General features: G+C 46.3%; 1 protein-coding gene and 1 long non-coding RNA gene across 2 annotated transcripts; both read right to left on the bottom strand.

Moving 5' to 3' along the window:
* Positions 1-28: 28 nt before the first annotated feature.
* On the bottom strand, positions 29-5,873 carry LOC124028125 (golgin subfamily A member 7B-like). The gene is made up of 4 exons (XM_046340277.1): positions 5,767-5,873; positions 3,855-3,980; positions 3,176-3,328; positions 29-322 (listed from the first exon to the last, which is right to left on the bottom strand). The coding sequence occupies exons 1-4, from the start codon at positions 5,776-5,778 to the stop codon at positions 146-148; spliced, it is 468 nt and encodes a 155-aa protein (XP_046196233.1). The 5' UTR covers positions 5,779-5,873; the 3' UTR covers positions 29-145.
* Positions 5,874-8,035: 2,162 nt separating this feature from the next.
* LOC124028127 lies at positions 8,036-12,261 on the bottom strand. Its single transcript, XR_006837553.1, has 2 exons — positions 12,220-12,261; positions 8,036-10,319 (listed from the first exon to the last, which is right to left on the bottom strand). It is a non-coding gene; the product is annotated as an uncharacterized LOC124028127 (long non-coding RNA).
* Positions 12,262-12,264: the final 3 nt, after the last annotated feature.

The following is a 12,264-nucleotide window of genomic DNA, read 5'->3' on the forward strand; positions in this document are numbered from 1 at the left end:
CTCCTTATTCTTGGGAGTCCACGTGTACTGTTGACTCGTCATCTCTCTCGCTCCATCTCTTTCTCCCTCTTTAAATCTCATACATGTGTACTGTTCACCCTCTCTGTCTATATTGTTTTCTTAATCTCTCTGTCTATTGTTTTCTTCATCTCTGTCTTTGTTTTTCTTTGTCTGTCTCTCTCTCACACACACAGAGTAGCAGTAGTAGCTGTAAGGATACGACCCTCATGCCCCTCTCAATGGGGTCAGTGATGAGTAGACCTCGCGGGGCGTAGATCTTCTCATTCTGCTCCTGGATGTACCTGCCTATCTTCTTCAACACCTGGGGAGATTGAGAAAGAGGGGGATGAAAGGGTTAGAGAGAGAGGGGGAGAGGGAACAGTGAGAGAAAGAAATAACAAAAGAGGGAGACAGTATGACAAAGTAAGGAACATACACTATCGTTCAAAAGTTTGGGGTCTCTTAGAAATGTCCTTGTTTTTGAAAGAAAAGCTATTATTTTGTGTCCATTAAAATAACATCAAATTGATCAGAAATACAGTGTAGACATTGTTAATGTTGTAAATGACTATTGTAGCTGGAAACGGCTGATTTTTAATGGAATATCTACAGAGGCCCATTATCAGCAACCATCACTCCTGTGTTCCAATGGCACGTTGTGTTAGCTAATCCAAGTTTATCATTTTAAAAGGCTAATTGATCATTAGAAAACCCTTTTGCAATTATGTTAACACAGCTGAAAACGGTTCTGATTAAAGAAGCAATAAAACTGGCCTTCTTTAGACTAGTTGAGTATCTGCAGCATCAGCATTTTTGGGTTCAATTACAGGCTCAAAATGGGCAGAAACAAATAACTTTCTTCTGAAACTTGTCAGTCTATTCTTGTTCTGAGCAATGACGGTATTCCATGCAAGAAATTGCCAAGAAACTGAAGATCTCGTACAGCTCTGCATACTACTCCCTTCACAGAACAGTGCAAACTGTCTCTAACCAGAATAGAAAGAGGAGTGGGAGACCCCGGTGCACAACTGAGCAAGAGGACAGTCCAGTTGTGGCCAAATGTTTTGAGAATGGCACAAATATTAATTTTCACAAAGTCTGCTGCCTCAGTTTGTATGATGGCAATTTGCATATACTCCTGAATGTTAGAAGAACATGCAAATGAACTGAATCGCCAAAAAACATTTCCACTGCATTTCAGCCCTGCCACAAAAGGACCAGCTGACATCATGTCACAGGTGTGAGTGTTGACGAGGACAAGGCTGGAGATCAATCTGTCATGCTGATTGAGTTCGAATAACAGACTGGAAGCTTCAAAAGGAAGGTGGTTCTTGAGTCATTGTTTTACCTCTGTCAACCATGGTTACCTGCGAGGAAACACGTGCCGTCATCATTGCTTTGCACAAAAAGGGCTTCACAGGCAAGGATATTGCTGCCAGTAAGATTGCACCTAAATCAACCATTTATCGGATCATCAAGAGCTTCAAGGAGAGCGGTTCAATTGTTGTGAAGAAGGCTTCAGGGCGCCCAAGAAAGTCCAGCAAGCGCCAGGACTGTCTCCTAAAGTTGATTCAGCTGCGGGATCTGGGCACCACCAGTACAGAGCTTGCTCAGGAATGGCAGCAGGCAGGTGTGAGTGCATCTGCACGCACAGTGAGGCAAAGACTTTTGGAGGATGGCCTGGTGTCAAGAAGGGCAGCAAAGAGGCAACTTCTCTCCAGCAAAAACATCAGGGACAGACTGATATTCTGCAAAAGGTACAGGGATTGGACTGCTGAGGACTGGGGTGAAGTCATTTTCTCTGATGAATTCCCTATCCGATTGTTTGGGGCATCCTGAAAAAAGCTTGTCCGGAGAAGACAAGGTGAGCGCTACCATCAGTCCTGTGTCATGCCAACAGTAAAGCATCCTAAGACCAGTCATGTGTGGGGTTGTTTCTCAGCCAAGGAAGTGGGCTCACTCACAATTTTGCCTCACAACACAGCCATGAATAAATAATGGTACCAACACATCCTCCGAGAGCAACTTCTCCCAACTATCCAGGAACAGTTTGGTGACGAACAATGCCTTTTCCAGCATGATGGAGCACCTTGCCATAAGGCAAAAGTGATAACTAAGTGGCTTGGGAACAAAACATCGATATTTTGGGTCCATGGCCAGGAAACTCCCAGACCTTAATCCCATTGAGAACAATCCTCAAGAGGCGGATGGACACACAAAAACCCACAAATTCTGACAAACTCCAAGCATTGATTATGCAACAATGAGCTGCCAACAGTCAGGATGTGGCCCAGAAGTTAATTGACAGCATGCCAGGGCGGATTGCAGAGGTCTTAAAAAAGAAGGGTCAACACTGCAAATATTGACTCTTTGCATCAACTTAATGTAATTGTCAATAAAAGCCTTTGACACGTATGAAATGCTTGTAATTATACTTCAGTATCCATAGTAACATCTGACACAAATATCTAAAGACACTGAGGCAGCAAACTTTGTGAGAATTAATATTTGTGTCATTCTCAAAACTTTGGCCCCGACTATACATTAGAGTGTCTAGTTTGAGAAACAGACACCTTTACAAGTCCTCTACTGGCAGCTTCATTAAATAGTACCCGCAAAACACCAGTCTCAACGTCAACAGTGAAGAGGGCGGGACTCCGGGATGCTGGCCTTCTAGGTAGTGTCTGTGTTCTGTCCAGTGTCTGTGTTCTGTCCAGTGTCTGTGTTCTGTCCAGTGTCTGTGTTCTGTCCAGTGTCTGTGTTCTGTCCAGTGTCTGTGTTCTGTCCAGTGTCTGTGTTCTTTTGCTCATGTTAATCTTTTCTTTTTATTGGCCAGTCTGAGTTGTGGCTTTTTCTTTGTAACTCTGCCTAGAAGGCCAGCATCCCGGAGTCACCTCTTCACTGTTGACGTTCACACTGGTGTCTTGGGCCTCAGGTTCTACTATGTGGTTCTACTGTGGTCGTAATGTTTCTACTGTGTGGTTCTACTGTGGTCGTAATGTGTTTATATTGTGTGGTTCTACTGTGATGTTCTACTATGTGGTTCTAGTGTGGTGGTTCTACTGTGTGGTTATACTGTGTTTATATTGTGGTCTTACTGAAGTTCTACTGTGTTTATATTGTTCTTACTGAAGTTCTACTGTGGTTCTCTTGTGGTGGTTTAGCCCGGTCTCACCTTCTCATAGCGTGTCTCCATACATAGGAAGATGAGGTAGGCTGTAGCGCAGGCCAGACATCCCTCCAGGTAGGACTGGCCTCCCATCTTCTCTGCCTCCGCATAGTAGATATTCAACCTCTTCACGGTGTCCTCAAACAACGGCCGCTCAATCTGACAGAGAGACACTCAGTTAGCGGTCTTTTCAGCCATGTGTGTGTGTGGTGTGTGGTGTGTGTGTGTGGTGTGGTGTGTGTGTGGTGTGGTGTGGTGTGGGTGTGTGTGTGGTGTGGTGTGGTGTGTGTGTGGTGTGTGTGTGTGTGTGTGTGGTGTGGTGTGTGTGTGTGGTGTGTGTGGTGTGTGTGGTGTGTGGTGTGGTGTGTGTGTGTGTGTGTGTGTGGTGTGTGTGTGTGTGGTGTGTGTGTGTGGTGTGGTGTGGTGTGTGGTGTGGTGTGGTGTGTGTGTGGTGTGTGGTGTGTGGTGTGGTGTGGGTGGTGTGTGTGTGGTGTGTGGTGTGTGTGTGGTGTGTGTGTGGTGTGTGTGTGTGGTGTGTGTGTGTGTGTGTGTGTGTGGTGTGTGTGTGTGGTGTGGTGTGTGTGTATGGTGTGGTGTGTGGTGTGTGTGTGTATGGTGTGGTGTGGTGTGTGTGTGGTGTGTGGTGTGTGTGTGGTGTGTGGTGTGTGTGTGTTAGACTACCCACCCTGCTCTCCAGCTCAGAAGGGAACTTGGTCTGGAAGCGGCAGGTGGTCCCTTCACTGTAGTCTCTCTGCAGGAACACCTTGTTGGCCAGAGATGCACTATGCCTCAACTCTTGGAGGTTATGGAACTACAGGACACAAACACACATAAGAGCGCGCACACCACACCACACACACACACACCACACCACACCACACCACACCACCACACACCCACACATATTTGGGGAGAGAGAGAGGAGAGAGAAAGGAGTGTGAGGAAGAGAGGGGGAGCGAGAGAGAGATTGTGGATAGAATTCTAATATGGATTAACTTTCTGGTTCTGAGGAAGCAGTGTGTATGACTCACCATGAGAATAAAACTAAACTGCTCATTCGCTCTTTCTCTCTCACACACACATACTCTCTGTTCAAGAGGTAATGTATACAAACAGTGGCTGATGTAGTCTTTAGGGGTATACGATGATAGAGGAGAGGTGTTCAATCAAAGTCTGTCTGGCAGTCCGTTGGATCACGGCCCAGACAGACACAGACACACTCTCTCTCCTCTATCTCTAACTGGTCTTCTCTCTCTGTAGCTCTCCCTCTCCTTCTCTCCCTTCCCCTCTCCTTTTCCCTCTCCCTCTCTCTCCTCTCTCCTTCCCTCTCTCTCCTTTCTTCTCTCTCTCTCTTCTTCTCTCTCTCTCTCTCTCCCTCTCTCTCTCTCTCTCTCTTCTCTCTCTCTCTCTCTCTCTCTCTCTCTCTCTCTTTCTCTCTCTCTCTCTCTCTCTCTCTCTCTCCCTCTCTCTCTCTCTCTCCTCTGACCATGCACACTGCTACAGCAGCCGGATCATGGAATTGAGCCAATAGAAGAAGGCCCAACATCACAGAACAGCTCACAACAAATCAATCTCTGTAAGAGCAGGGTTAGAAGGCTCAATAGGCCAAGGATGGCACCAAATGATCGTCGTCGTCGTTCCCCCCCCCCCCCCATAAAGAAGCTTGATGTCCATAGTTGTGGACTTAGCCGTTTGGGTGTGTGTGGGGGGGTGTGTAGGCCAGTCTAGTTTCTTGCTTTGGGAAACTAGTTTAGGCTGTTACGGTTCGTCAAGCTTGTTTCCCCAATGTGTCGATGAATGAGAGCCAATAAAAAGGGCAGTTGGACGGAATAACGGTGTAAACGCGGAGATTTTCTCTCCTTGAACTCAATGGGTTGCTGTCCACGGTGCTGATCTCTCTTTAGTAGGTTTCAGCACTAGCACGGGCCAGCCTGCCTATACCGGATTAACGGCGGAACTCTAGAGACAAAAAAAAAAAACAAGAGCTCTGCTTTCACCAAAACAGCTTAACGGCGCGAGGATTGCTTGCTTATCCCTGTTCTCAAGCACAAGTTGTAGCATAGGCTACACAGCCCTGGAAATGCTGTTCGTGCTACAAAGATAATTCCTCTAACTAACCTCTATTCAGGCACGTAGCCTCCCGACGCCTTTAATATGGCAATATAATGATATAGGGATTATATGCTATTCACATGCCATGACGGTCAGGGTGACCGAAGAAGTGTTAAAATGACAAGCCTTCCATTTCTAATCAAAACAGATTATTTATTTGCCAAAATGAACCTGCCTGCCTGACCCGTTTGAGCAAATGTTATATTCGAAATGAACTTTTTATACGTAAATAAACAACTGTTGTGTTGATTTCTATTGTTGCTTGATAACAGAGATTGAAATGATTGTATGCTACACAATCTTTTCTATCATAGGGCTAACCTTGCTGTTACTGACAAACGCCATTCAAACGGTTCAGAATATAGGTTACAACCGTCTCCACAAGGCTACCTGCTCACATGGAAGACAATACAACCATATGCCCATAGAGGTAAAGGGAAAGACATAGGCTGAAGAAGACGATAGATTAGTCTATTCATTCTCACCTCAGTCGCCATGTTTCCATCTGACGGCGTTAGGCTACTAGGACGAGTCCCGGAGCTCAAAGCGCTTTACTGGGACACTGGGACGGGTTGGAGGGCGGGAGGAAGAGACAGAGGGGAGGAGAGGATGGGGTGGGGCAGAGAGCGGCGGGGTTGGGAGGACCTCACACGAGGGGGTAGGGCGCGGGGCGTGGTCTATATATCATTGCGTAGCACTAGTGTACAGTCGTGGCCAAAAGATTTGAGAATGACACAAATATTAATTTACACAAAGTTTGCTGCTTCAGTATCTTTCGATATTTTTGTCAGATGTTACTATGGAATACGGAAGTATAATTACAAGCATTTCATAAGTGTTTTATTGACAATTACATTAAGTTGATGCAAAGAGTCAATATTTGCAGTGTTGACCCTTCTTTTTCAAGACCTCTGCAATCCGCCCTGGCATGCTGTCAATTCACTTCTGGGCCACATCCTGACTGATGGCGGCACATTCTTGCATAATCAATGCTTGGAGTTTATCAGAATTGGTGGGTTTTTGTTTGTCCATCCGCCTCTTGAAGATTGACCACAAATTATCAATGGGTTTAAGGTCTGGGGAGTTTCCTGGCCATGGAACCAAAATATTGATGTTTTGTTCCCGAACCACTTAGTTATCACTTTTGCCTTATGGAAAGGTGCTCCATCATGCTGGAAAAGGCATTGTTCTTCACCAAACTGTTCCTGGATGGTTGGGAGAAGTTGCTCTCTGAGGATGTGTTGGTACCATTCTTTATTCATGGCTGTGTTCCGAGGCAAAATTGTGAGTGAGTCCACTCCCTTGGCTGAGAAGCAACCCCACACATGAATGGTCTCAGGATGCTTTACTGTTGGCATGACACAGGACTGATGGTAGCGCTCACCTTGTCTTCTCCGGACAATCGAAAAGGGGATTCATCAGAGAAAATGACTTTACCCCAGTCCTCAGCAGTCCAATCCCTGTACCTTTTGCAGAATATCAGACTGTCCCTGATCTTTGCCTCACTGTGCGTGCAGATGCACTCACACCTGCCTGCTACCATTCCGGAGCAAGCTCTGTACTGGTGGTGCCCCGATCCCGCAGCTGAATCAACTTTAGGAGACAGTCCTGGCACTTGCTGGACTTTCTTGGGCGCCCTGAAGCCTTCTTCACAACAATTGAACCGCTCTCCTTGAAGCTCTTGATGATCCAATAAATGGTTGATTTAGGTGCAATCTTACTGGCAGCAATATCCTTGCCTTTGAAGCCCTTTTGTGCAAAGCAACGATGACAGCACGTGTTTCCTTGCAGGTAACCATGGTTGACAGAGGTAGAACAATGATTCCAAGCATCACCCTCCTTTTGAAGCTTCAGTCTGTTATTCGACCTCAATCAGCATGACAGAGTGATCTCCAGCCTTGTCCTCGTCAACACTCACACCTGTGTTAACGAGAGAATCACTGACATGATGTCAGCTGGTCCTTTTGTGGCAGGGCTGAAATGCAATGGACAGTTTTTGGGGGATTCAGTTCATTTGCATGGCAAAGAGGGGCTTTGCAATGAATTGCAATTCATCTGATCACTCTTCATAACATTCTGGAGTATATGCAAATTTCCATCATACAAACTGAGGCAGCAGACTTTGTGAAACTGTATATTTGTCTCATTCTCAACTTTTGGCTACGACTGTACATTCCTCTCCTTGTTTCCTTTCCTTCTGGTAATACAAACTGATTTTAGGAGATAGGAAAGGTGGAAACAATACGGAGGAAGACAGGTGGAATTAAGGAAAACAACAAAGTAAGGAAAGTACTTCAGACTATTGAGATTCTCCCTGGGTTGTGAGGAGAGGATTGGAGAGGAACCTGGAGCCTTCTGGCATGTGATAGATTTGGGTTGTGAGGAGAGGAACCTGGAGCCTTCTGGCATGTGGTGAATTTGGGTTGAGTAGTGACCATAGAGATAGATAGAGGACTCTAGTGCCCAAAGGCCTGTTTTAGCATGGGCAGCACCATTGAGGATGATTCTGAAGTAGTCATGACTGCAGGTGGCAGTAAATCACCAACCTTGGCTTTATATCTGTTCAAACAACACAATGCAAGTGGCAGTGTGCACCTTTTCAGTTTGTTTACCAAGTCATAGAAGTAGTAGTTGAGGACTACCTCAAAAAGGAGATGACCTCTATGGTGCTGCTTAGCTCTCACAGACGCCACAATGGGACAGATACAATGTTTACGGTAGTGAAACGCAAACAGATGCACCAAACCTGCACACTCTCTTTTTACATTTTTTATTTTTTAAACAGAGCTCTCTACAACTAGGCTGAAAAAAGGCAGGAAAAATATGCCATAAATTAATTTCAAACATTCAAAATCACAGTTTATTGAAGCAATGAAGAGTAAACAAACTCCTCCATTCCTGTCAAGCTAATCAAACAAATGAATTAATTAATAAATTGGATAAATATAAACTTTCAGTGGATTGAATATTGGTGATCACAATGGTAAAAGTGTAACATGTACATTCTTATGTGTCAATCTAAAGCCTGTGCTGTGTTCAAGTACCCATACCAACCTCCTGTATACTACATACTATTAGTTAATTTTAGAATACTGGAAACGAAGGGTATCCTTTCAGTTGAGTGTACTAGCACTTCGCCTGTCTACCAGAAGTTGATGCTGTTGCTATGCAACCTCTTGCTGGCTTGTTAGCATAACAAATTACTCGCTAGACATTTTACGATTTCGGCTGTGTCTGTAAATTCAATATGGGGTGCGTTCGTAAAGCGTTGTCAGTTCGTAAATCCAGAGCTTTTCGGTCTCGGAGCCCACAATAGACGCTCTGGCCAAGGAGTGGAGGCAGAGGTCAAACTGGCTGCAGAGATCTCCATGGGATTTGTAAGTCGCTCTGGATAAGAGTGTCTGCTAAATGACTTAAATGTAAATGTAAATGAGTAGGGTTGATCTGAGCGTTCTGTCCTCACAACGGCAGTCAAGCACCCAAGCTAACTGGCTAGCTACCTCCAGACACAAATGAGAGAAACCCTCACCCTGACCATTTTACTCACCCTAGCAGAGCTGGTTAGGCAGTTTTCATTTTATCCAGGGTGTTGGTGACTAACTGTGCTGCAGGCAACAATTTAATAACGCTTTTTTCCCTTGACAACGTTTACTGACACCGGCCATATTCAACGCGTTTTATTCAGCTATTCTGTGCACTTAGCTAAGAATGATGTGAATAATCAAGTCAATAAACATTTGGTAGTTAGTTAATATACTACCTGGCAAGTTCAATGTACTACCTGGCAAGTTCAATGTATTAGTAGCCAACTAACGTTAGGTAGCTAGCTAACAGCCCGGTACATACTGCTGAATGACATGCTGTGGTTCGTAAGGACAGCGTAGCTAATAAATTGTCAGCCAACATAACGTTTAACTTGTTTGAAAAGTCATTACTTTATTACATTGCTCAACATTTTCTTAAAGCAATTCATTTCTATCTGCTCTCATCGGCCATTTTCCTCAAATCTGAAAACGTGGGTGAAGCCACGCCCATTTTCTGAAGAATTGCATTATGGTCCCTAAAAGCACAGAAATAGTGTCCACTGCTTGTATACTTCGTATTTAGGTGAATTTAGTACGACATCCAGGAACGTTTGGCATACTATATCCAATAAGTACTTAACTACATACTCAATGTTACATCACAAATAGTACAGCTAGTATGAGTATTTGAACACAGCTCTGGGATCACCTCTGGAAATCACTCCATGGGGTTAGGTTATGCTCCATGGGGATTAGAGAATGCCATTTAGGACTGAGGCATAGTCTTTAGCATCCTGTCTTTACATCCATTAAATTAACATTAGGACCAACATATAAAACCACTACAGAATGGATAAGTTATAACAGGGTCAATCTATAGCATATCCTATACAACACACACACACACACACACACACACACACACACACACACACACACACACACACACACACACACACACACACACACACACACACACACACACACACACACACACACACACACACACACACACACACACACACACACACACACACACACACACCTCTCAGCATTCTCAGGACCTCCATTGACAGAATGACAGTACAGGATAAATCTCAATGCAACACAAGCTGATGAGAGTCTGTGGTAGTGTCCCAAATGACACCCTATTCCCTATATAGTCCACTACTGTAGACCAGGGCCCATAGGGAACCCCATAGGGCTCTGGGCAAAAGCAGTGTAATTTATAGGGAATAGGTTGCCATTTGGGACTGGTTCATCTTAATAACCCTGGTCACCTGGGCTGGAGCCAGAGAACCAGACAACCTGGGGTTTTGAACCACCCCCAGGCGGGGTAGAGGCTGATCTGCCGCGGGCTCCACCCAGCCAAGGAGCTTCGAACCCTGGGTAGGAGGGGCAGTACCCTCCCTAGGTTTCCATGAGTGGGTAGGAGGTGGAAGTCATTTCTCACTTGCTGAGGGTGGAGTTGCAGACAGCACAAACAAACACCGTCTCCCTCTGGGCATCTGGAGCTGGGAGGGAGGTAAAGAGACATTACATGAGAAAGGGGAGGCATCTGGAGCTGGGAGGGAGGTAAAGAGGCATTACATGAGAAAGGGGAGGCATCTGGAGATGGGAGGGAGGTAAAGAGGCATTACATGAGGGAATGGGAGGGAGGGAGGCATTACATGAGAAAGGGGCTGGAGCTGGGAGGGAGGTAAAGAGACATTACATGAGAAAGGGGAGGCAGAGGGAGATGGGAGGGAGGTAAAGAGACATTACATGAGAAAGGGGAGGCATCTGGAGCTGGGAGGGAGGTATGGGAGGGAGGTAAAGACATTACAGAGAGAAAGGTAAAGAGGCATCTGGAGCTGGGAGGGAGGTAAAGAGCATTACATGAGAAAGGGGAGGCATCTGGAGCTGGGAGGGAGGTAAAGAGGCATTACATGAGAAAGGGGAGGCATGATGAGAAAGGGGAGGCATCTGGAGCTGGGAGGGAGGTAAAGAGACATTACATGAGAAAGGGGAGGCATCTGGAGCTGGGAGGGAGGTAAAGAGGCATTACATGAGAAAGGGGAGGCAGAGGGAGATGGGAGGGAGGTAAAGAGGCATTACATGAGAAAGGGGAGGAGAAAGGAGGGAGGCATCTGGAGCTGGGAGGGAGGTAAAGAGGCATTACATGAGAAAGGGGAGGCATCTGGAGCTGGGAGGGAGGTAAAGAGGCATTACATGAGAAAGGGGGAGGCAGAGGGAGATGGGAGGGAGGTAAAGAGGAGGGGAGGCAGAATGGGAGGGACATTACATGAGAAAGGGGAGGCAGAGGGAGATGGGAGGGAGGTAAAGAGGCATTACATGAGAAAGGGGAGGCAGAGGGAGATGGGAGGGAGGCATTAAGAGGCATTACATGAGAAAGGTAAAGAGGAGGCAGAGGGGGAGATGGGAGGGAGGTAAAGAGGCATTACATGAGAAGCTGGGGGGAGGCAGAGGAGATGAGGGAGGGGAGAGGTAAAGAGGCATTACATGAGAAAGGGGGAGGCATCTGGAGCTGGGAGGGAGGTAAAGAGGCATTACATGAGAAAGGGGAGGCAGAGGGAGATGGGAGGGAGGTAAAGAGGCATTACATGAGAAAGGGGAGGCAGAGGGAGATGGGAGGGAGGTAAAGAGGCATTACATGAGAAAGGGGAGGCAGAGGGAGATGGGAGGGAGGTAAAGAGGCATTACATGAGAAAGGGAGGCAGGGGAAGCTGGAGAGGGAGGTAAAGAGGCATTACATGAGAAAGGGGAGGCATCTGGAGCTGAGAGGGAGTAAAGAGGCATTACATGAGAAAGGGGAGGCAGAGGGAGATGGGAGGGAGGTAAAGAGGCATTACATGAGAAAGGGGAGGCAGAGGGAGGCAATGGGAGGGAGGTAAAGAGGCATTACATGAGAAAGGGGAGGCATCTGGAGCTGAGAGGGGAGGCATCTGGAGCTGAGAGGGAGGTAAAGAGGCATTACATGAGAAACGGGGGAGGCATCTGGAGCTGGGAGGGAGGTAAAGAGGCATTACTGGGAGGGAGGTAAAGAGGCAAAATGAGAAAGGGGAGGCAGAGGGAGCTGGGAGGGAGGTAAAGAGGCATTACATGAGAAAGGGGAGGCAGAGGGAGATGGGAGGGAGGTAAAGAGACATTACATGAGAAAGGGGGAGGCAGAGGGAGATGGGAGGGAGGTAAAGAGACATTACATGAGAAAGGGGAGGCAGAGGGAGATGGGAGGTAAAGAGGCATTACATGAGAAAGGGGAGGCAGAGGAAGATGGGGAATGAGAGAAGGTGTAAAATAGAAGAGATTTTGTTTTTAAAATCAACTGATGTCTTTGGAGACCTTATTTATCATTTCATCATTTCAAGTATAGAAATACCATAATAGCATGTTGTGTGTGTGTGTTTCTCTCACCTGTGACACCCATGCAGGCCTTGAGGACCTTGTAGGAGCAGAGGG

Source organism: Oncorhynchus gorbuscha, unplaced genomic scaffold (assembly GCF_021184085.1).
Source record: "Oncorhynchus gorbuscha isolate QuinsamMale2020 ecotype Even-year unplaced genomic scaffold, OgorEven_v1.0 Un_scaffold_3799, whole genome shotgun sequence".
In the NCBI taxonomy this organism is placed as follows: Eukaryota; Metazoa; Chordata; class Actinopteri; order Salmoniformes; family Salmonidae; genus Oncorhynchus; species Oncorhynchus gorbuscha.